The 26,510-nt window shown below is 38.9% G+C and overlaps 1 protein-coding gene across 2 annotated transcripts in view; it reads left to right on the forward strand.

The window, feature by feature from the left end:
- Positions 1-9,536: 9,536 nt before the first annotated feature.
- The window catches only part of LOC127990744 (ephrin type-B receptor 4a-like), a 38,949-nt gene continuing 21,975 nt past the window's right edge, over positions 9,537-26,510 (forward strand). The window contains exon 1 of one of the 2 annotated variants that reach the window (XM_052591520.1): positions 9,537-10,521. In XM_052591520.1, coding sequence (XP_052447480.1) covers positions 10,440-10,521 — 82 coding nt within the window. In that variant the 5' untranslated portion in view covers positions 9,537-10,439. The remainder of the gene's footprint in view (positions 10,522-26,510) is intronic. The other variant, XM_052591521.1, reaches the window with a different exon arrangement.

Here is a 26,510-nt window from a genome sequence, read left to right on the forward strand (position 1 = left end):
TGGTTTAAAATTGAAATTTCTTGATGGATTTGTTTCTTACAAACACACAGCTTTTGTCTTCTCCAGATGTGAACTGATGGACTGGAGTGCTGTGGATTATTGTGATGTTTTTATCTGACTCTCATTCTGACGGCACCCATTCACTGCAGAGCATCCATTGATGAGACACTGATGCAATGCTACATTTCTACAAACCTGATGAAGAAACAAACACATCCTAATCTTGAATGGCCTGAGAGAGCGCATTGTCAGCAAATGTTTATTTCTGTCTGATCTATTCTTTTATTTAGTCAATGTCATTCAGTTATCATCATAGAAGTACATACATTTTGCAGTTTTATTAGTAGTATTATTTAAGGTAATCAACAAATGAAGAAAAGTGTGGCACCTCGTTCTGGTTTCATCCATCACAATGGAAACAGACGGTCAAGTTCAGCACTTTGCAGAAGTGCATGTAGAATATTAAGAGTAATAGTCTGTCCTTCTCTGAACATGTACAGTATATAAGCTGTCGAGCTACCTGTCCACTTTCACTGTCCAGGCCTCTTCTGAATCAAATCTGTAGATATTTGTTACTCCTAATTTACTCTGAACAAATGCCTGAATAAAACCCGGTCTATTCTGTGCTTGCTCAGCTGAGCTCAACTTGAATGTGTTCAGTCTGTCAGGGGCTGCACCCTCTTCCTGTGAGGAAGCTGAACAACAAAGATGCTTCCTCACCGCCCTGATACACACACTAACCTGTGTGAGAGTGTTTTCATGGCTGCGGCTAACCGCCAGGGCACCACGGATTAATTATCAGCCGAAATAGGGCTTTCAACCTATCAGTGTGGTCAAATGTGATTAGCCACAACACACACACACACACACACACACACACACACACACATGCATATCATCTACTGCACTAAAATCAAGCAGACATCTCAAGGTGTGTGTGTGTGTGTGTGTGTGTGTGTGTGTGTGTGTGTGTGTGTGTGGATGTGTGTGGATGTGTGTGTAGTGTACAGTAGGTGAAATTAAATAATATGGTGAGATTACAGTGAAAGTGTGAAGGACGGATTGGAACGTGTGTGTGTGTGTGTGTGTGTGTTTTGAGTCTCACCTGAGGGAAGCATTCAGACTGTCAATTGCTTTATTTATCAGCTATGGCTGTCAGAAAGCATTCAGTCATGCCTCTCAGACTAAATGTGAATGAGAGAGAGAGAGAGAGAGAGAGAGAGAGAGAGAGAGAGAGAGAGAGAGAGATGACTGGAGTATAAAAAGGAGAAAGACTGAAAGAGGTCAAGGAGAAACATAAAGAGTGAGGAACTAACAAACTTGGGCAGAGATAGTGATAGAAGAAAACACTGACTGGGTTTTGATCTTAGTGATGTCATTATTTATTAATCATGAAAATTAAGGAAAAATCTAATCATGCAAAAGGAGTAGTTTGCTTTGAAATGCTATAGTTGTGTCATGTATTCACTTTCATGTTATTCCAAACCTCCATTACTTTTCTTTCTTCAGTGAAACACGAAACATGTCGGGCAGAATGTTATGGACTGATGTCAGCCTCATTCTTCATTAACTTTCACCACATCATTTTTTTCTCCATACAGTGAAAGCGAGCGGTGAACGAGGCTGTCAGTCTTCATAATATCTGCTTTTGTAAAGAAAGACATGTGGGTTTGGAAGAACATGACGGTGAGTAAATGTTTCTATAAATCAAAATTTCTTTTCTTTTTTTTTTTTTTGGAAGAATCATTCCGTTGAGATACCAAGCACTGAAGAAATTAAATTTTAAAATGTATGTATGCAAGTATAAAAGTAGAATAGTTATATCATAAAATAAAATTTGCAAATTGAAAAGAAAAGGTTTCTGCAGTTTATTTTTATTGTTGCTGTTGTTATTTAAATTATATTCAGTGATTTATTATTTAACTATAATATTAATATTAAAGTCACAATGTAACTTATTTGGTTAAAAAACATTTTTATTCATGACAGAGAAAAAAAATCTAGGTTCCAAAACATGTCTTTACCTAGATATACTTACTGATAAACAAATAATAATTATAAGTTTTAAAGATTTCGGGTCGGATATCACGGGAATTTGCATCCATTCGTGCATATCCATACCAGAGAATGTCTAATATTTCTGAATTCTTATGGATTGTATTAATAATATTTGTTAGTAAAGTTAATATGAGTGTAGAAAAAAATAAAGAGAATGTCTAATATTGCGAGAAGTTTCACTCTCACTCCACTTCCGGCTTCTGAACTGGTTGCAGTTCCAATCTGATTCCATATGAGGGCGCTCACAGGACGAGTGCAGAATGAATGGAGGTCAATGGCGGTACACCCCTCAAAATCCACTTTTCTCAGGATATAATTTTTTATAATTATAATTTTTTGTCTAGTCATTTTAATGTTAATGCAAAGAAATTACACATTGCTGGGTGTTAGATTTTTTTAGAGTCACTTATTTCCTTTAAAAAGTCTTTAAAAATGTCAATGACGTCTGTAACGAATTAAAACTTCATAATCATCGGGAAGAAGGAGGCGGGAACCGGCGGACAATCAAATCAAACGTTAATAATCAAAATAAACACAAAACAGCGCGTCAGCCCCTCACGGATGACTGACGTGCACAAATAAAAACCAAACACAACTAAAGTCCAGGCCTGGTCCTCTCTCGTCTGTCACTGTTGTTGCTCCAGTTTTATATCCCTCCATCTCCGTGGTGGGACTCGAGACCGGTGGGTTGAGCAGGTGTCGCTCATTTCCAATCACTCCACCGGCCTCGCTCCATTCCCACGGCTCTCTGTCCTGCCCCACTTGTCACATACCCCCATCGCCTCTCGCAGGCCGGGGGGTACCCTCGAGACTGCACTCTACTCCACCCCCCTCCCTCTGAGGGGAGACCGCTCACGGGGACCTGCGGGAACCTGGGGGTAGGACAGACGAGGCAAGAGAAAAGGAGATGGAAGGAGGAGCAACAGAGACGAGAGAGGGGAGAGAGGAGAGAAAGAAAAAAAACGGCTCCTCCAGTTTTGGGCAGCCGGCAGGAGTCCCCCGTTCCCTGCTCCTCCCCATTCAGGCGGATGGCAGCAGGCTCCGGCCCCCTGGCAAACGGCGCCGACTTCTCCTCTCCTATTCCAACTCTGATTGATTTCGCAGAATGGATGGAATATGAGGTTCGTGAGCAGTTTGAAGGAACACAGTAAGGGTCCTATCTTGAGCATGTGAAACACAGTGTTCACAAAGACAAGCGAACTGGTTTTGTGCCCCGAGAGCCAACTACTGTCCTACATGGTAAAGAGCAGTAAGAGTGAGATCAGCAGAGCTCCCAAAGACTGAATGCATGGACTCAAAAAGACCTTAGAAGAAGCCGAAAAAGTATTGTCCGTTTTGTAACACAATTCACCACTACATGTATCAGTGCTCTAACATCAAACTCTTTACTAAAGAGCAAATTGAGAGTTGGATCAGAACAGGGCATAGATGTTGGCGTTGCGGATGAGGGCATTCTTCCTCTAAATGCACATCACAGGTGAAATGCAAGCGGTGTGAATGGAGGCATCTTGATGTTTTTCATGAAGTCAATGCCAACGCTGATGTGATGAGTAAAAGTAATAACCGCACATCGGAGGAAAGTTCAGTAAGCCCTGCTTCTCAGGCCCTATACTTGAATCAACCTACAAGTAGCAAGCAAGTGTTACTGAAGTTAAGTTGAGTAATCATTCAGAATGGTGTTAAGTCAGTAGAAACCTACGCTGTGCTAGACGACGGATCAGACTGGACTATCTTGTTGAATGAAGCTGCCCCTTGGTACTTATCAGCTCAGATTATCCTCCCTTGATAAGCCCTGTTGAGCCAGTGAGATTGGGTCCTCCTGGAGACCCAGCGGTGGTTCATACAATGCTCATCTGGACATTGCAAGGTCCCTCAAGGCTTATTAAGCCTCACTTGCAGACTCAAGAATGTATATTCATTTTTTGTGTTTCTCCTGAAGCTGAGCTCTTCCGTCAAGTCGAAAAGCTTTGGCAGCTGAATACTCTTCCTTATCAATCTGAGAAAGTGGTCAGTCGATCACGACAGGATGCAGAAGCTATTCACCTCCTAGAGGAGAAAACCATCAGGATCGATGTGAATAGTGTAAAAAGGTACGCCACGCCTCTACTCAGGAAAGAGTTCCTCTGCTTTCGAGAACATTGTGTGGCCATCTGCAGTGACGTGAAGGGTATGTTCCATCAAATCCATTTCCTTGATGAAGATAAACCCTTCCTTCGCTTTCTGTGGCATCATGGGAATACATCTGAACCGGCCATCGTGTATCCGTGGCAAGTTCTACCATTTGGCACTACATGTAGCCCTTGTTGTGCTACTTATACATTTCAGATCGCATGGATGGAGATTCATTCCTGCCGTCTCTCAGGCCTTTCATTGCCCGAAGAGGGAAAACCTATGAGATTCTCTCTGATCAGGGAAAAAAATTCCAAGGTGGACAATGCCTCCTCCCAGATTCAGACCAGCATTAGAGACCAGCTAGCAAAAAAACAAAACAAAAAAACAAATCAGATTCCGGTTTAATCCACCCAGAGCACCTCATTTTGGCAGCTCATGGGAAAGAGAAGTGAGGTCTGTAAAGACAGCCTTAAGAATCACCTTAGGCACTCAGACAGCGACAGATCCAGACCCAGTAATGCCAAGTTCCTTGCTGATGGGGCGGCCTGAATCCTCCTTGCAGACCGTAAGTGTTTATATTGTATTATTCAGTCTAATAATAATTGTTTGATATGCTGTTAGATGCATCAAGAAGATATTTCTTCAGTTATAAAAGAACAGCTGCTATAATATGCTCTTATCATATGTTTGCGACATCTCTCGCGTTCTATCATGTGAAGTGATTATATTGTTTCATTCTACAACCACACGTTTATCCACGTTTGTCCAGCGGACTGTAATCACACAAACCCATCACACACACCGACCATCGCAGCACACAAAGCTACAGGCCTCACTGTTATCACCACACCAGATTAACCCTATCAGTATCATACAAAGATCCCTACTAACATACCGTCTGTTCGAGTTCAGTGTGATGACATCACGTCTGAGGATCGACGTCTGAAGATATCTGTGCCTTCCTTTCATTACGTGGACCTTCTCTGGAAACCTGGGACTTGTTGGGACTGATTATTCTTAATAACACCACTTCACTGCCTTATATCAACATTATTGTATCTTTTGACTCAAAGAACATTGTTTTATTGTTTTGGTTATTTTGTGTAAATACAACACAACTTGCACACTTGGTAGCACGGTATCAGAAGAAGAAAAAAAGAAGAAGAAAAACAAGAATGGTATTCCCCCTCTTTAGATTAGAAATCATTCCTGTGTTTGAGATGGAGGGGAACCTTCCCACACACACATTCCCACAAACACAGTTTCCAGTGCCCTCTGATCGGGTCATCTGCCCATTGTTTGAAACAGGAAGTAGGTCATGCAGTGTGAACAGTCGGGGGTGGACGGTGGTACACGTGTGTGTGTGAAGGAGCTGCTCCATTGCCCTTTCTCTAGATGCTATCACAGATCAGCTTGTAAAAAAGGTTCTTCAATGCTCCTTGCAGTTCAAGAGTTCCTGGGTTTGCTGTTTGATTCTTTACAGAATAAAAGTTCTGAAATGGGTCATTTTTCCATATGTTATTTAACTCTTCTGTTCTCTCTTTCCTGCAGCATTCAATCTGAAGACTCACACCAGTTTAACTATTAATATCTCTCAGGTTTCATGCTGTTCTTCTGCTCTTGAGGTGTGTGTAGTCAGAATGGGGTCAGTGTATTAAAGCAGGAGTGTGTTCTGGGTGATCCTGCAGGGAGAGTGAAACCCACACACAGTTTTCTTTCAGTATGCCATCAAACAGGTGAGATACTGATACCTGCCACCAGGTCAGGCTGAAACCAGGCTTCTGAGCATGCGTATGTGTGTGTGTGTGTGTGTGTGTGTGTGTGTCCCACAGACACACAGGAAATTCCCCTGACTACACCTCTCCATCCTGGCTGGTCACCATGGCAACAGAGCATTTTCATGTGTCGTCTCTATTTAAAAGTCCCTAATTAAAATGGGTCTGGTTGGGTGTAAGTCGGTGTGTAGGTTTTGCGCAGACATGCGTGCCTGTGTATGCAGATGCTCAAAGGCCACAAGGGAAAAGTACATGTGGCAGATTTGCTGCATTAAAACTGCATTTACATAACCGTTACTCGCTCAGGCACAGATCACAGATCACCAACAACACCTCGAGTCGGTGCAATCCATCAATTAAAAAAAAAGACAAATTAATTGTACATATTCATGTTAGTAATCACATTTAATTTTAAAGTTAAAATCTATTTTCACATTGAATCTCCAGGCCCAAACTGCTTTGTGTTTTAACACACTGAAAGAAATACATGCATTATCTAAATGCATTAATTATATTAAACATGTTTTTAATTTGTTAAATCCGTACTCACAATAAAACAACGATATCCATCACAAAAAAAAAATTAAAAAAAAATCAGTTGATTATAAAAACATTACAGCACAAGACATGTTTCCATGAGATTTTCACATTCATTTTTTCACAGATCAATCAGAAAAGATAAATCTGTGTTTTGTGTAAACAGAATGCTTCGGCTCAGGTTCTGGCGAAGTAATCTTGTAGTGTTCTCATATGGGTTGTAGTTTTGCTGATCCCAGTGTTTACCCCAAAATATTTAACCCTAACAATCCTAAGAGAAAACTTAGATATGCATTGGATAAAAGATAATTAAGTCACTTAGCTCATTTATTAGTGAGTCAGTTATCCCGGAGTAATCAAGGGCACATTACCAAAAGCTCATGGTTTGGTCAACATGTGTCAATCCAGGATGATGTCACTGATGTCAACCCTAATGTGTCCTGACGTGCATATATGAATTTATGCAAATGCCCAGGAATTTTTTGAGCTACTATGGAGAGGAGGTTTTCGGAGAACTGTAAATTTAGGCAAACTCTCATGTACTGTAGCTTCATTTACACACAAATAAATGTTCCTCAAAAGCCTGAGCACTCACAATCAAGTACAGCTAAGTTGCTTCAGTCCAGTAAGTGTTCCCCGAGGAATAAAACTGACCAAATTAAAGTTATTCTTATGTTTACTGTATGAAAACCAGCAAAGATTTCTCAGTAAAAAAGGAGAGGCATGTAAAAGACTGTGTGAAACAGGATATTCAGCAAAGTTTTGATCGTGTTGATGCAGTAGTTTTCATAGGGTTTAGGCAGTGCTGTCATGTGAGATGCAACTCTAGCCCCATCCCAGAGAAACAGCAATAAAGATTTAGGGTGATTCACAAAAGAACCAAATCCTTCTATAGGAGGCAGACAGTATAAGTCAGGACTGGACTTTGAAGAAAGCTATCACAATGCAGGTTTCTATCTGTCTTGTCCCTTGCCTCACACACAGTGTAGCTGAACTCGTCCATTCACGCTTTCCCCCACACCTCTCTCCGAGACCATTACCATTGCCATTATCCCACTCTTCACTCTTACTGGAGTCCAGACAGACAGAGAAACATCCAACAGACCAATACTGCAATGATCCTTATGACGGTATTAAAGTCATCATGAAATATCTGTGTAACATTAGCCATGGTCGGAAGGGAAGTCAGCCAAAAATGGAAAGTAAATTGAGAGGCAGATAATGCTTTCACCAACACAATCTCATGACGATTTTGAGTTATTTTATGCTTTGTTGACTAATTTATATGATCTCATTCGTACCTTTTCGTATGATTTGCTTATGCCCTATTAACAGTAATGTTTAGGGTTGGGGTTAAGGGTGGGCCTCCATGCTCAATTTCTTCTAAAAATCATACCTTTTGTAGAATTCACATCAAATATGACCTTGTCACCCTCAAAAACTTCCTCAAGAACTTTTTTTTTACCTTGTCCAAAACTCCCAATCGCAGCGATTCCTATTGAAATGAATGAAATTCACCACAAAAAAATCCTGAAAATGTGTGTTTAAAGAATAAAAGGAGGTCCATTTTGATGTTTGACATTTCATTTTACTTTAAATTGTCTCAAACATGAGTATTTCTATCCTCTTCCTCTTCGGAATCGTTGCATTAATATGCTAGTTTTATATTCGTCACAGCAGATAAAGTGAATGGAGGGAAGCGGTTAACACATGCTTGGTTATGCTCCATGCTGTCAGGATAATGTCAGCTGAAATGGAAAGCCAGTTATTATATTTTCATAAAAAAATATGAAGACATAAGTTTTCAATGCAATTACACTAATGAATAAGAAATGTAAATAGGCACATTTTGATTTCATGCTGAAAACAGTAACTGGGAAAGACAACAAAGTGTGTGTAAATATATATGCATTTCTCATGCATGCATGACCCATTTACTCACCAAAGTTACCATTATAAATAGTTTTTGTAGAAGCTGAGACATTGAGTTCTACTCATAGTGAGATGCTTTAGCTCTTTTGTGACCATCCTTTGTGTGAAGAGATATCCGTGGGCCTTCTGTGATTGAATGCTCATATACTTTACATGGGCTTGCCTCAGATTTCACGTTAAACATAACATAAAACATGTCACGGCATGATTTCGCTTCCTTTTCCAGTAGCTCTTCTCTCAAAGGCCCTCACACTTTCTTCCCTCCGAGCTTTTCAAGAATCACACTTTTCCGTCACGGTCTTCCTGATAATGGTTTACAGCCGGAAGACAAGTGCTTGAATTAGCATGACAAGAACCTGAGTGAATGTACAATCCTTCAGCCAAATAACACACCAATCCGCATAGGTGTGATGAAGGGGGATCCAGAGATGCATTAGCATCGGAATTAAAGGGGTGTGTGTGGGGGGGGGGTGCTCCCTGTGTGTGGTTTCATCATACATTTAAAAGAAAAAAAGGTTAGTGGCTGCTGTGGTCTGGGTTGTCAACAGAAAGAGCTGATCTATGCGCTGATAAGACATATTTACAGAAAGAACTATAGTGGTACCGTGGTACAGTGATGGTATCAGCCGATTTAACATGGAACTTGGAACATGGATGATTATCATTTACGGTACAGTGCTTTTAAGGTACACACTCCGAGACACACTCTAGCTATACCAATAAGTTTATATCACTTTTAGATAATTTTGCATAATTAATGATATGATCAAATGATTTCCATGACATTTCCTGACTTGAACAATGCAAAAAACAATTTAAAAAAATTCCATGGCTTTTTATTTATTTTTTCAATCATGCATGCTTCAAAAGAGCGATGCATTTCAATATTTGCCTTTTTCTTAATCAGGGTGCAGGACTTACATTTTGCCAGAAAATAAAAAGTCAGTTTAAAGGTTTGTCTGTACAGTTCGTTAATCATTACAGACAGTTCAAACAGTAATGCATAACCTAAAGAGACACAAATACAACTTTACACAACCTACAATCAACGACCCGACTAACTGGACGGACAAAACATCATCGTCACGCATAGTGTTCGTCCAGATTGTTGACCGCCGTGGTGAACTGGCCTATAGTGGAGGAGAGGAGGTGCTTTGAGAGGAGGAGACTGCTTTGAGCACCTCACATCACTGCGAGCTCCTGAACACGCAACGCCTCGCAGTAACTTCTAGGATCTGCGAGATTTCCACCGCATGTTCGTGGTTATTTTAACGAAACGTTCCGCGATTTGTCTGCATTCGCTATTGGATTAACAACACGATGTTCGCTCGTCGAGTTGGCGTATGATCGTATTGAAGTATCGCTCACATCCCGCAGGATATTCATGTTTTTAAAGCTACTGAGGACGCGGTGGATCCACTGACGGGGGTCAGGACGCGCGCGCTGGAGGAGGACGCGAAGGGGATTTAAACCCCATTCCTTTCCGCGCTGTCAGTAACCGAAGTGGCCTGTGGATTTGTCATATTAGCTGGATTTTAAAAAGCCACCCCGTTTCTGAGTGGAAAACTAGGACAGAGCGAGCTGCAGTCCTCACAAAGGCGCTCCACGCAGCGAGCGCGCGGCGTTTCTTTCTTTCTTTTTCTGTGTGTGGAGGACAAAACTGGCGTGTAGTTTGCGTGTAGATTGAGAGTTCATTTGTGAGATTTAGTCTGGTTTTGTGTTATTTTAAGATATGGGCAGCATTTTGCATATTTGGCATAGAAAGTTATAAATTATTTTTAAAACCGCACCCCCCCACACACACTATCTTTATAACAAACTTCACTCATATAGCAGTAGATGATTTTCTCCGTATAATTCAACTGTGTGCGTGAAGCTGAAAGTGTTTTTCTCTCATGACTTGGTGGCTTCCCCGTGCGATTGTTCTTTCCTGATGGGTGCCAGACCCAGCTGACGACTCTTGAACCTTTGCACCGTTTGTCCATCTCTGTAAACAGTCCCCAGTGAAGCGCGCGTGACTCCACGATGGAGCTCTTCTCCAGGAATGTGTGCGCGCTCTGGATTATGGTCCTGCTGGAGTTCCTGCTCGAAACTGTGGCGGATGAAGGTAACCCCATCATTCTATTGAACGCAACTACCTGTTGACTCCTTATAGAGAAAGAAGTGTTACATATAATAGTGTCATAACACAGTATATATACTAAACAGAAGCAGTGTTATTGTATTCATTAGGCTATGCGTTGTTTTGACTGGACATTCCTCTGTTTTACATGCTTGTACGACTCAGTGGCCCTTACTGAGAAAGAATTCACGAATCTTATGTCCAGTTAGCAGCATGGTTACATGGTCTAGTTGTGCAGTTTTTGTGACCAGTGCACTGTGAGACTGAGGGCTGTTTAATGTAGTTGGCGTAATTGTTTAGCTTTATTGATGCAAAGAACAACTGAATAGCCTGGGTTTGTTTAAGTGTTTTGTTTTTTCCTAAACTAATCAGTTTTTACAAAGAGACTCCTCCAAACGGGAGGATGTGGGTTTTACTTTAAAAGTAATAATTACATTTCAGAAAGTGGGGATTTAAAGTGGAGACAAATTATTATTATTATTATTTTTAATAAGTGCACTTATAATGGTTGCTACGCCCCTGCTTTCACATGTGTGGTGCTTTCAGTTTAAAGAGCTCTTTAATAATCAATATAATTTCTTTGCTCCGGTAATCACTATAGACTATGCACTTTAATAACATTGATTTCATTCTTAAAGCATTCTTTTGTCTTCTTTCATTTCTGAAAATCGCCGTTGGGTGGATCAAACATAAGTGGAGCTCAAGTGACACGCACATGTTAAATTACAGAGAGGATGGGCGATGTATGCATGGCTTGGGTCGATAGAAATTTGAGTCCTGAAATGTCAGGGGACATTCCATCCAGTAACCTCAATGAGTAGTCGTTTTGATCAATAGAAGGACGAATGGCTGTTCACGGAGGTTTCAGTCGGATAAAGGTGACTGTATCTGCCTGCTGTCCCTTACGAAAAATAACCATGGTTTTATTATAGTAAAACTGTAGTAACCCATGGTTTTTTGGCGTATTGACTGCCATTTGTAAAAGCACAGATTTACTACAAATACCATGGTTAAACTATGGTTAATATAGCAAAACCATGGTAAATTTGTGGTTACCATGGTTTAACTACAGTAACCATGGTTTTTTGGTTTTATTTGTAGTAAAACCATGGTTAATTTTCGTAAGGGGTGGGTCTATCAGTTTGCCGCAGGCTGCTTAATCGACGCAGGACGGACGATTCGGATTAGTTCCGCATTATATGGCGAGGTGCACACACCTGCTCCCCGCTTGCCGAAATCAATTAACCGAGCTGTGTGACAGACACACGCAGGTGATGCTCCTCCAACAGCAACACTGGCTCCAATTAATGAGTTACTGACGCATTTCTGTCGCGGTGATTGGCTGATGAGTGTCACAAATCCAGTTTCCTCTCAAGTGTGAACGCGATCCTGCGTTTAATCCGGAACAGAGACTCTTGGATTTAGGAACTTTAATGTACCGAATCAGTACTTTGCATTACTAAATTGAGGTGTAGGGTAGTTGCATTCTCATTTAATTTAACTTTTTGTGTGTGTGTGTGTGTGTAAAAGTCGCAGCGCTTGCATCAAGACGGTTTTGCGGTAAAATGAAATAATTTATAATTATTTAAATATTTTAATATTCAAAAAATGCGTCCCAGTGACTCACTGTAAATAGAATTGTTACAATTAAAGGAAACAATTCATTAAAAATAAATCTTTCTGTCCCTATTACCGTTAAAGCAGCTTTAGAACAGACTAGAATAGAATTAGAATTAACTCTTTGTTGGCGTGTGTTTTATAGTTCTCACCACTTTTCATTTGGATTTCTGTTTATCAGCGTCTTAACACATTGATCTTATCTGGAATTTTTTCTCTGTTGCCATTACTTTTTTATTTTTATTTATATATATATATATATATATATATATATTACATGTTGAAAGTAATGTGAAGACTAGCCACTCATGTTTTGACTGTTTTAAGGCCCTGCCTCTGTTTTAATTAGTTTGCATCATGAATGCTTTAACTATAGCATTTCTTTATTTCTGGTTTTACTTGCATTTGGCAGGTGTTAATTTTGGCCCCTGTTTCATACCAGAATATTGCTAAAGTCGATACGACCTGATTGGGTAACTGTACCTGATAATTCTCTAGGATGGGATGCGGGGGGCCGGGTGGAGTTGCTTTGGCACTTGTAAAGACTAATATGGTGAAGTCAGTAACAGAAGCAGCAGGGGGGAGATTGGATTTGATTCTGTAGTAACTCAAACCCCTGCGTGAGATTAAACTAATGCCAGATCTGTGAGGTTCACTGCACTGATCTCTAATTCCCTTTGTGAGGAAATATCAGCTAAAAGAGAGAGAGAGAGGTAACTGGCTTTCATGTGAGGTCAGAGCTCGGGAACTCTTCTGTCTTCCGTCTTCTGTTATCCTGGAGCAAAAAGAAAGAGCTTATCCATTCCTCCTTCTGTCACCGATTCACTTATTTATCTCGGTCTCATTTGTGTCACTCTTCTCTATGTCTGTCATACGCACATGCATTTCCTCTCACAGTCATATCTGGAATGGAATACATAAAATTAGCAAGGCATCTAAATAAAGAATGAATGTAGGAAACTTGCTTGTTATGCAAATTATTCATATTGCAATAATAGTAAGAGTAGTAGTTGCATGTTCAAAATGGCACACAATCATATATGTTAAGTGGTGTAGTGCTTTCTATTCTTCTCTCTTCTTTTTGAAGTGTTTAAGTTTCCCCTACTTCTCTCTCACTGCAGAAATGCACATCCCTCCTTAGAAATCCTATTAAATGGAACTGATTTTTATAAGACAGGGATTTGCATTTAAAGCAGCGCTGTCCTCTCTCCCCCGTTCTTCAGTCTCTCTTTGGTTGTTAATCCTGTGATTAGCCGCTTGAAGATTTAAACTGCGTCTCATCTCTAATCATCAATCCCGCACCTTTACTCTCTACAGAGTTACCACAGTATGTTTGTCTCAAACCCAGAGAGCTTCCAGTTGCGTATGCATGGTGGATCTCATGTGGAAGGAATCCTTCTTCAACTTTTATTCTTTCATGTGTGTTTTTTGTTTTTGACTGTGGTCTGCATTGCCTGGGTTGCCAGTCCATACACTGTGCAGATTGATCGGATGATAACAGTGCTCAAGTGGCTCTTGTTGGGATTGGGCTCCCTCCCTCTCTCCTTCTATCCATCTCTCTCTCTCTCTGACTCAGTTTTGTGTCTCTTCAGCCAGTGCATCAGTGTCAATACCGCCCTGATGGATGAGGGGCTGACAGCCTAAGAGTCTCTCATTTCATCTTTTTTCTCTCTGTCTCCATCATTCCCTCCTACATGCCTCTAAAAGAGGTTGAGAATCGGCATTTAGTATGAGAGGAGACCTTTGACCTTACAGAGGCCGACACAATCAGCACAGAAGTAAGAGGACTGATCAGGTGATGGAGGAACTCCAATAATGTAGTGGGTCATTTCTGTAAGTGGACAGGCATTTGAGTAGTAACACATTTCCATAATAGAGTTGCAAACAAAGGTTTGGAAGAAGCGTGTCGTGCTCATGTAATCCAACCAATCACCCGTCCAACAGTTGACCAGGATTGATTGCAACCAACTTACAGAGCCATTTAGAGACACATTACAGCCCTGATCAGATTCTTGGCAACCCTCATGCACTGCATAAATTATGTTTTCAGTCTTGTTTCCAGTAAAAATGACTACATATCTTTAAAACAAGATTTTAGCTGAGCAGTAAAATGATGTGGCATAATATGTTTTTAGAGAATCTTAAATTTAGTTTGCTCTTACCTCATTGACAAATTGGTTAATCGTGTTTAATGAACGTTTAGATATTTGTCGAAGCTAGTTAGTGTTGTAATAATAGTCAACTAAACTGAACTGCTGCTGCTTGTCGATATTACTATTCAACTAGTTGAAAAAAAATACATTATTTTGAAATGTGGAATGAAAAACACATTCATTTAATCTTCCCTCAGACCTTGCATGCATGCATTCGTTTTCTTCGTGTCACTTTCTGTGGAGAAACTTCCACTAGGAGAAGTGGTGCATTTACCGGTTTAGAGGAAACATTATGAATGAAAAGATGACTTTCTTCTGAAAAGTTGTATTTATTTTAATTTTTTTTATCAAGTTATCTCTGTATACTGCCTAATAAAATAGTGTTTATAAGCACAGTGCTGCTTTGTTTACAGGGCTAACCATGGTAACCGCTGTATTTCTGCTTGTCTAAAAGCGCCACCTGCTGTCAGAGGGGGAATTTGTGTTTTCAAAATAAGAACAATTTGGATGATAAGGTGTCTAGAATTATTTGACTGCTGGTTCGTAGATTAAGTATTTTAGATTAGATTAGATTCAACTTTATTGTCATTATGCAAAGTACAAGTACAGAGCTAATGAAATTATGTATGGATTTTCAAATGGATTGCATATACACACATTGTTTTTGACTGTCTTCTGATGGTTTTGTACTTTTAGACTAGTCGACTACATAATTTCAGTTTAAACTATGTGAAATTAGTCCCTAATAGGAAGTCAGTGGTGATGATGCTGATTAGTTCTGCCTCTAGGCTGTTTCAACTAGTTGTGCCAACTAATGCAACTTGTGTCAGGTTAAAAAGATTAGTTTACTCAAACATTTTCTTAAAATTCGGTAATTATTTACTGACCCTCTTGCCATTCCAAATACAAGTTTTGATGAACTTTGAAACACAAATGAAGATTTTTTTTATGAATCTTCCAAGATTTCTGTCCCTCCACTGAAAGTCCATTAAACCCGAACTCTCAGGTTTCATTAAAAATATCTTCATTTGTGTTTTGGAGATAAATGAAAGCCTTATGGGTTTGAAATAACACAATGGTGAATAAATGATGACAGATTTTCCATTTTTGTGTGAACCAATCCTTTAACACAGTTTACTCAAGTAGAATGAGTTCCAGCAATCCTTGTTGGTCCTGGAACAATTTTCTTATTACTCAGGGATTTTGGGGCTATCGGCTTCAGTTTGCAGTTAGAGGCAGTTGTTTTATTAGGGTTAAAAATATGAGTGCTTGATGTTGTTCCTAAACCAACAAAAGCCTCGAGATACTTCATAGAATTTAACTCCTTAAATAGTCTTTGACAAAACACTCATTGTGTGACATGTAATGTTCAGTACACCAAAACGAGATTGTCTGTTTATTGATTAGCTGCTCATACAAAGACATCGCCTGAAGTTTAATTGCCCAACACATTACATACACACAATTATTCTATATCTACATGTACAGATTTCCTGTAACACATATGTTAACTTTGGTAGTCCGATACGTTGTTTATCATCTCTAGCCATCTGAGTTTCTGTCCATGTCTTACTGCAAGAGCTCTAATGACATTTAATTTTGCTTTAATTGATTGCAACTCAGGTGTCTATGGGATGAACAAATTACCTGACCCATTTTCTCAAATAATTGTATCACATACATCAACAAATCTGCAAACCCGTCATGCTTTGCAGGAAGTTTTGTGAAGAGATAAACAGAGCAATTTTTGCAGGTAAGGTATGTGAACCTTTCCACTAATCTCGTCATATATCACGTTCTACTTTTCAAACAGAGCACAAGCTCTCTCGTCTGAATCGCGTGTCAGTTCCCCCATTGGGGCCCAGTGTGAGATCTCTCTTATCCCAAAAAAACTATCCTTTTTCTGCGCCTCTCTCGAGCTTGCACTCCCCCACTTGCCCCCTGTTGGCGACTGCACGTTCAAAGCCATTCATCTTCTCTGTAGTTCACAGCACGTGCCTCCTGCTTCTGCGCTTTCCCTCTCTCTCTGTCCTGTGTGTACCTGCACGATCCCCTACATTTCCTCCCAGTGCAGCCTTGCTGGTTGCCTTTTTGCTGTTTCTTAATTAACTGCATAACCAGCCTAAACCTAATACTAAAATCTGATTGGCTGATGGGAATATTCTACACATTCTTCTTTGATAAATCACATTAAACGCTATAAGGAATTAATAACCCTAATGAATTAATTCACAGATAAACCATAGGGATAATTTACTCTTGAAGTGCCTTTGTTTAGATGGAGAATGTAACACATATAACTAAAACATCTGCACTATGGTGTTTGGGTGCGCTTAAAATAGGTCAGGTGTGTGTGTGGAGCGGATGAAGTGTGAGCATAGACAAAAACATAGGAGCTTGTTTCCACTGACAGAAACTGTTGCATTCTGGGTGATTCTCAGACATGTTTGCTTTTACATACACACACTGAAAAAGGAATTGTTGAGAGAACTTAAAAATTCAGCGCATGATGTATTCAGATTTTCGGTTCTCTTAACTGTTGTTTTTTTTTTTTTTTCACTAAATGCAAAGTGCTTCATTCATCAAGGGAACTACAGATTTTGTGTGTAGTGCATTTTTTCAGTAGTATGTGAAGTGAAATATGCTATCTTTGTTTCTGAAGGTGCAATCACATTACAAAGCAAAGATATCTGGGAAATAGAAGTGTATTTTAGAATATAGACCTCAGCACTTGACACGCAAACCCCCCAAAACGAATAATAATGACAGCAACAACAAAAACTTCACTCACAAACCATTAACATTTCTTAACAAAACCTCTGGGTTTGACAACATTTGGGAGAATTCTGATGGTCTTTGATGTAGTTTGCCCTCATTTTGTGTTGTGATCATTTTCACTCATAGAGGACTTTCTTTTTCCTGAAAATGCTTGTTAATGTTATCACATTGGACTAAAACATACTAAATTTGCCCACACAGGGCATAACAACTTCCCAAAATTGTTCTGATAATGTTGGTACTTTTGTGGAGATTTCTTTCCGATCTCATTACAAAACAAATGCTTTTATATTTCCCTTTATGCTGTGAAATTATTATGTGTGATAATATTGCCAAAATTATATATATAAAAAAAGATCAATCAGCTCCAAAAATAAAAAAAATAAATACAAAATATGTGCTGATTGAATGAAAACATGCTGACAAAAAGATTAAATAAAGATTTGGTGATAATATAGCACAATGAGAAATTTACAATTAGTTTTTAAAAGATCTGTAATTTTTTTCACCAAATTAGGTAAAGGATTTTCAGCACAGCAAAGGGTTCAAGTAATTTAAAATCCTATTTTTGACTCAAAAGTTAATATATATATGGTTATTTGTTTACAGTGCAGTAAAGCTACCTCTGGCACACACATTTGTTAAGCTGAATGAAAACATGCCAAAATGATTTACATAGAGTTAAATATAACTCCTATATCCCATTTCAATTTAATTAAAACAAAAGCATTTAATATATGACACATTAGGACATCCCCAAAGGGGATGGTTTTGTCTTATTTAGCTCACTTCTGGGGACAAATTTGTTCCTAAAGAATTGCTATATAAACTCACGAATGAATGAAGAGGTCAAATAATACTTTATTATAATGTATTTTCATGAATTTGTTCTGTGTAAGCACAAACCTCTTCGTGCTCAAGTCGTCTGATTTCAGTGAAAGCTTGGTTAGAAATTGAGGGATCAGGAAAGAAAGGAGATGGAGAAAACAAAAGATTGAAAGAGGAGAGTCATGCAGAGAGTGTATTATGTATCAGATATCTGCTGGGGTTATGCTGGGCCAGTGTGTGTGTGTGTGTGTGTGTGTGCCACAGACAGGAACAGTCTGCTTTCTCTGTTCACACACCGATCAAATCAGCACGCCTCCTGGCTCCCACTGACACATACTCAATGTGTGTGTGTGTGTGTGTGTGTGTTGGAGTGGATGTGATTAAGGGTCAGTTTTTGTGTGAGAGTGTGTGTGTTTATGATGTACCGTGTGAGTAACCATATGGGGATGTGATGATAATAAAAGCTGTGATGGTAGCTGATGGCCTGCACATCAATAGAGCTCAAGAGCTCAACAGATTGCAAAGGAAGTCCTTAATTATGGAATGAAAGATGAGTCACTATATACTGCACAGTACACTAGCTTGGGCTTTTATCCAATTTAGTGTAAACAATCTAACTTATAAAAGCCTAACAGAAATTACAGAAAATCAGTTGATATTTTGGTTTATTCATCAAAGGAAATGCAAGGCCAAGTTGAGTGCATTGCGCAGTAGTGTGTGTGTGTGTGTGTGTGTGTGTGTGTGTGTGTATGCGTGATTTGGTGACTTCTTCATGCAGCCAGAAATGCTGATTTTATTCATAGTAAATACATAGTATAAGTATATTTGGAAATGGGTTCTTCACATTTAAATAGTTTTTAGACTTTTTTAGAAGTTGTGTTCATCTGTGAAGATTAACATGATGAACAAAATGTGTATGATTCATTAACTTTTATGGTCACAGAGCTTATTTTCTGCACTGATCCAAAAGCCTGTGGAAAAATCCTGTTTGGTTTTTGTCAAGGGAAGCAAGGTGATGCAAACTTGCATGTTGGCCTACGAAAAAGATTTGCACAAAAATGATTCCTCTTAAAAACTGAAGAGTGCTAATGCTAGATTAACGCAATAACACAAGTTAAATATGTACAAACGTCTTTATGCTTTCAATGCAACTGTCACTTTTGCATTTGAATACTTACATAGACAATTTTTCTTGATGAATATCTTGTTTCACTATCAGATCACAGAAGTATGTGCAAATGCAAATCATTTCAGTCTCTCTCTCTGTCATTTTCTCCCAACAGCAATACAAGTGCAAACACTGTCTAGCATGTGTTTGCTCATAGGCTGTCTGCTAGGGAACCAATCCACACTCAAAGATGCGTCAGCCTAAATGAAGTATGTAAACAAGTTGAGACGAGCGAAGTGTTGTTCATTTGTTAAGCGTGGGCTTAGGAGCGGTCGGCTTTTCTTTCACATGCCCTGGTTCAGTGACAGCATAGTAACAGGGGCAAATCATTTCTCATGGTGGTCTCTATAAGAGACTAGGCTTGTTTTCATATGACAGCGTGAGAAGCTGGATTTTGTCTGTACAAGCTGCAGATGTTTAAGCGCTTTCAGTGAGTTAGGCAGGTTGGCTTAATCTGCTTATGTTGTAAAAGGTTTGTGTGTAGAAGCTAAAAATCGTCAAACTTAATTGATAAATGAGGTCGACTAGTGGAAATTTTCTTAATCTTAGTGTTTTTTTAGCTTGGCATGCTAAAATCTGAAAAAGAAAAGATTTTAGGGTCGTACCCTTTATTATTACATTGTAAAAAAAAATTACACACTTAAATACACTTTTAAAAGTGCACTTGTAAAAATTTTCAATTAAAAGGTTTGCTCTTAAGTACATTTTATATCATGTTTTTATGATTTTGTGTTGTTCTTTAAATAGGTGCACTTTTTTGATGTTGACTAACATACTAAAGCACATGTAAAGTATTTAATTATAATTTTTACTGTAGTGTGTTATATGATATTACATTCGAAGTTAATGCATTTTAAATGTACCGAAATGCAACTTCATATTTAGAAATGTGTAATTACAAGTGTACATATAGAATTGATAAAATACAGGTTTCAATAAAACATTTAATATATTTTAGTTCAACGTAAAAGTCAGTGCATTCAGCAGTCCACTTTAATTATATTTCAATGACAATAGTTTATAATTATGAAATTACATATAAAAATGAGTCCTACTTAAGTGGGTCAAAAACAATCTAAAGATAGGATAATTGCATTTCATGTAAATTTAAACTACAATAAATTGTAATTTAATTGAAATTAAGCATCTGACAATATCACATTCTTTTCACATTTAAGTGTGTTCTTTTAAAGTGTATTACTTCCGTAATAATAACTCTTTGTAAAAATATGCAAATAAAAAGTGTTAAGTTATAGTTCTGTTATCTGTCAGTGAAACGAGATATCCAACTGTAGGCCAGGATGTTATGAGTCATAAAATGATCTACATGTGAAAAATGAGTGTAACATATGAATGCAGTCTGGTGGGAAAGAGAAGTAAGATCGCTTGATGATATTAGCTAGAACGGAGAGTCATTTGAGAGTCTGAATAAGTTATCGCGCTTGATGAAAGATTAGAAAGACAAACTTTTGTTTTCTTTGGAATAACGTGTGCAGATGAACCAATAAGACCAGGAATGTTTACTGAGAAAGGAAATACGGTCCATTTTAATCTCCAGCTAATCGTTTAGACAGCGATTTTGCGAGTGTGTGTGGTTTTGTGCACCCGGGAGCATCTGTAGTCCAGGTGTGTGTCAGTAATAAACCAGCAGACACACAAACATCCTATTAACTGCGCGTTTCTCTTCACTATGTGTTCATCTCCATCCGTCTCGTCCTAATCCCGGTTTTCCCTTTCATCTCCGCTCTGCCACTCGCTCTCCTTGGCCTCAATTCTTCACCCTTTTTCTACCCCTCATTTCACTTTCTCCTCTCTCTCTCTCTCTCTCTCTGTCTCCTTCTCTCTCTCAGTAATTGGCACTGTCTCTTTTCCTTAATTAAAGTGAAAGACTAATTGTAGCCCAGGTCTGGTCTTCTGTCATTTACCTTTGAGAGAAAGTGAGGAAGTGTGTCTATAATTAAAGAGGCACACAGGAAACACTCAAGGCATGATATCAGCTCAAGGTCACATAACAGTTAAAAAAAATGATCCTCTGCTAAAAAAAATTGAGGGTAAATGGAGACTTTTGCATTTCTAATCAGAATCTCTCAGGACTAAACGAGTTTGTTTTCTTATTTTGTATCAGCAGCTTACTGTATATCAACAGTTGTCCCATTCGATTGTGAAATTTGCTATTTGAATGAATCATTTTGACAATTAATTTTCCCGTATGTTGAAAAGCAACCTCTGAGCAATTAATTTTCCACTGAGCTTTTCCAGACACACACTCATACGGAGGACGTGAAGCAGACACACACTCATACACTTTACCTGTAGAGGTGAGAAAGGAACGAGACGCTCACACACTCGTCTAAACGCACGACATGCTCTGACACAAACACAGTCACGTCCGCCGTTATTCATATTCTCAGACTGTTGAATCACATACACACACGCAAGGTTTCCATGTTTTATGATTCATTCCACAGGCGTAATGGTTTTTATATTGTACAGATTGTATTATCAATCCCCTTACAATAACCCTACACCTTAACACACACAAATACAGTTTGACGAAAACGTCATTCTGGAAGATTGAAAAAACTGTTTCCTCGTAGGGACCAAAAAATGTTCCCACAAGGACAGAATTTACTGGTATTACTATACTTGTGTGAACTTTTGGTGCTCATGATGAAGGAAATACCAGGTACACACACACACACACACACACACACACGCACACGCACACACACACACACACACACACACACACACACACACACACACACACACACACACACACTACCGTTCAACCGTTCAGGAACAGTAAGAGTTTTTGTTTGTTCAAAAAGTGACAGTAAAGGCATATCATGTTGCAAAAGATTTCTATTTCAAATAAATGCTGTTCTTTGAACTTTATATTCGACAGAGAATCTGGAATCAAGTGCGTCACACTTTCCAACACTGTTTTAAAATTTATAATAATCAGAAATATGTCATTGAAATTCATGAAATCATCATATTATTCTGATTTCTGAAGATCACATGGCACTGAAGACTGGAGTAATGATGCTGAACATTCAGCTGTGCATCACAGAAATACATTACCGTTTTCAACACATTCACATATAATACAGTTCTTTCAAATTGTTATAATATTTCACTGTAATACTGTCTATTGTGTTTTTGTCTGAACAAAAGCAGCCGTAGTGAGCACGAGAGACTTCTTTGAATAGTACTTTTGAATAGTGAACACACCTGGTCAAACTCCTGTCACGAAAGCCTGGTGTAATTATCTTTTATTTCCTAACCCACTGGAACATTATACTGCTCAGAAGTTGCTCTTTCAGAGCTCAGGAGAGATAATGGAGGGCACGGTCCTCAGATCGTTTTTATTTTATTTAAAGATACAATTGTTGAACACACCTCAGATAACTTTGTAGAATTTTATGACAAATGCTCATATAAGATTTTCTGTTTTCTTGATTGCAGACTTTGTATGTTGGCAATTCTGAGTGCAGTTTGAGATATTAGGATCTCTGTCTTTTTCTCAAAAATCGACTTGAAGTCACATTGCTTTCTAGGAGACACAGCTAAGATGTAAAAGAGTCTCGCTTGTGAATTTGCTGCAGGTTTCTCACTGAAGCACATTACGGTGAGATTCGAGTTAAAGTTGTGTGGTACAGTGTGTCTAAATAAGACCACTACATTAAACGGGTAAAAAAAAAAAAGAGAAAAAAAAACAAGCAGAAATTGCCCACCGGTAGCCTAGTTCATCAAAACAGCAGCCGTCAGCCGCTCCCGATGATATCAGGCCAGGGACTCATGGACAGATGTGTGTGTGTGTGTGTGTGTGTGTGTGTGTGTGTGTGAGTGTGTGTCAGGTGAGTGATAATCCTGGTGTCAACTCTGGAGTCCTGCTGTGTCTAACCTATTTTTTTGAGGCGAGCCATAAGGAGAAACACACAGTCGCTCACACAAACACACACTTTTCCTGCCCCATTATAAGTAATGATAGAGCAGACAGCAGGATATGGCCCACTGTAATTACACACACACACACACACACACATCATTTTTTTTTTTTGGACCATTAGGGTTTATGCATTTATACTTTTTACAGATTTTTACAGATTTAATTTAATTTTTCATTTAAGTTTTTGTAATTTTATGTACTTTGGTATGTTGTATTTGTATTTTAAATATAACTTTTTATGTTGAATTAGTTTTATTTTAGTTTAAGTTTATTTAGTTTAAGTTAGAAATTGTACTACTTAGAATTGTCATTTTAATTAAAAATAACCCTGATTCATATTGCAGTTGTGAAATTATTAATTTTAATATTAATATCTGTTTTTTTTAATTAGTAATGATAACAGGAATTTTTTAAACATTACACAAATGAGAGTTTAGGTTGAAAGTAATACATTTTTAGAGATGTAACAATGCAAAAAAAAAAAAAAATAATAATTAAAAGCATGCTTTCTTTTTTGTATGCAACATATAATTTCCTGTATCTTTTATTGATTTTTGGAATGAATTATGATCTGGGAATGTTCTCCACAGGTTTGATTCACCCGTGTGCGTGTGTAGTATAATGTAAACGAGTCTGTAATTAGTTTTTCCTCTGAACTCGGAGCACAACTCACAGTGGGAAATCACCTTCAGATATCCGTCCTGTCTCAATCCCTCTCTCCCTCTCTCTGTCCCTCTTCTCCCTCGCCAGCACTCTTCCCCTCTCATCCCTCTTTCATCCTCTCCTCCGGCCTCCCGGGCGCCGCTCGCTTTGATTCTCGGAGCTGGACGGTGGTTATCATCCGTCCGCAGCCTCTCGACATCAGAGCGATGGAGGGAAGCGCTCAGAGATAAAGAGTGTGACGGGGACATATGGAGTTATTGAGAAGAGAAATGGAAACGGACGGATGGCAAGAAAGGAATGTGAAATCTGAAAGCAGGGAAAGCAAAAGTGATAGGGAGAATAATGAGAGCGGGCGGGAGAAATGTGTGGAGTCACTGAGAGAGAAAGAGCACATGCCAGTTTCTCCCGGAGGCCCTGCGCGCTCAAATATGGGTTTTGGGGTATTAATTTGAATATTGATGTGATTCTGAGGTGAACACCAGCAACAGGAAGCTTCCAGTCCTCAAGACAAACTCCGACCAAGATACACAATCAGATAGAGAGACTGTTAACTACTCACAACATGAAAGAAAACTCTGTTGCTACTGCCATTTCAGCAAGACTTAAAAAATATATTTTACTCACACAAACATTTGACATACTGATGTCATCATGTAGCAGCAATGCATCAAACAAAAATCTGAAGTTATTGACTGTTTTACATATTACACAAGTATATACTGCACAGTAAGAAATGTACATTTGGAGCATAGTCAGTGTTCCCCAGCAGCCATGTGTGCTTAAACAACATCTTTTTGTCTCGCCATGATGCTTTTCTGAGGTGTAAACCAACAGAAAGCTTCCAGTCCCCAACACAAGTCTCGACCCAGATACATACAGACAGAAACGCGTCGATTCCATCTAAACTCTTAACAGTCATGGGGAAAAAAAGAAAAAGAGTATTAAAGGTGTTCCTCCTCAGAGATGAGGATAAGAAAGAGTTTGAGCTAATAACGGCGGAAGACAGAGAAAGAGAGAGAGAGGAATATAGTCTGTGGTAGTATTTTTAGATCAAAGGATCTTTGTGATTGAAGCCGTTTTTAACCGTGGGATGGCTTTAGGTGGTCACATGACCAGCACGGCAACCTCAGGGCCAGAAATGTGCACGGAAGTCTGAATGAATGCCTGATTAAAACCCATCACCAGCATCAATAAGTAATGACCAACAGCCAGTTCAAACCAAAAATGCAATCGAGAGAGAGAGAGAGAGAGAGAGAGAGGAAATGGATGAAAGGAAGGATGTTCACTGGAAATTAAATGACCATCATTCACCGCTGGGTTGAAACTCTATATATTGGTTTTGTATTGTGACTGTATATGTGTGTGAGTGTAAAATTAGGCTGTGTCCTTGTTCCCATGTCCATCGGTTTCCTTGTGGGATACTGCAGCTACGCAAGTCGCTATAGAGAGAAAAACGCCCATTGTTTCCAGATTTGTTTTTGCTGGCCATGATTTGATAACCAAACCATCGAAACTCGGGGAGCTTCACTTGCCCTCTGTGTGCTCGGAGGTAAAATGTCACTGTTCAGATGTTGCCGTGTCATATCGTGCTGAAAAAATGGCAGATCTGCATGATTTTCCATGGGTTTTAATGGCGCTGCTGCTTTTGTTAATGGACCGGTAAAAACAAATGCTCTGGTGAAGCTGAATTTTGTCATTTACTCACCCTCAAGTTGTTCCAAACCTGTATGAATTTCTTTCTTATGTTGAACACAATTCAATTCAAGTTTATTTGTATAGCGCTTTTTACGTTACAAATCATTACAAAACAACTTTACAGAAATTTACATTTCTACAATATTTAGTATTAACTTAAAAGTGGTGAATGTCAGTTTGCGCGCATATGACAGGATTTTTCAGAAAAATTAATACTAGTGTAGTCAGCCAGATGATGACCATTATTAACAGCAATTATTATATGATGCAGTCACACTTGTAGAAATATTTGTCAGTTCTGTTTGTTGATTCAGGGTTAGCATCATCTGAGGTCCTCTGAGGGTCAGCATCATCTCTTCTCAGGTGTTCTGGATCCAGACTGGATCTTGTGTAAATCCCGTGGCAAAACATATAAACAAATAGAGACATAATTAGCATAGCTGCTGATCCAACAAAGTAAAATTAATTAGTTTAACCCAAGCTAATGAATAAAAATGCACATTTGATCAGATACAACTACACTCACAATTTAAGAGATGCATTATTCGAATGCTTGGCGAAAGAGACGTGTTTTTAATCTAGATTTAAACAGAGAGAGTGTGTCTGAACCCCGAACATTATCAGGAAGGCTATTCCAGAGTTTGGGAGCCAAATGTGAAAAAGCTCTATCTCCTTTATTGGACTTTGCTATCCTAGGAACTACCAAAAGTCCTTAGGGTGCGTGATGGGTTGTAGCGTGGTAGAAGGCTAGTTAGGTACGCAGGGGCTAAACTATTTAGGGCCTTATAGGTAAGTAATGATCATTTGTAACTGATACGGAACTTAATAGGTAGCCAGTGCAGAGACTGTAAAATTGGGGTAATATGATCATATTTTCTTGACCTCGTAAGGACTCTAGCTGCTGCATTTTGGACTACCTGTAGCTTGTTTATTGAAGAAGCAGGACAACCACCTAGAAGTGCATTACAATAGTCCAGTCTAGAGGTCATGAATGCACGAACTAGCTTTTCTGCATCAGAAACAGGTAACATGTTTCGTAGCTTGGCAATGTTTCTAAGATGGAAGGATGCAGTTTTTGTAACATTGGAAATATGATTTTCAAAAGACAAGATACTGT

Source organism: Carassius gibelio, chromosome A5 (assembly GCF_023724105.1).
Source record: "Carassius gibelio isolate Cgi1373 ecotype wild population from Czech Republic chromosome A5, carGib1.2-hapl.c, whole genome shotgun sequence".
In the NCBI taxonomy this organism is placed as follows: domain Eukaryota; kingdom Metazoa; phylum Chordata; class Actinopteri; order Cypriniformes; family Cyprinidae; genus Carassius; species Carassius gibelio.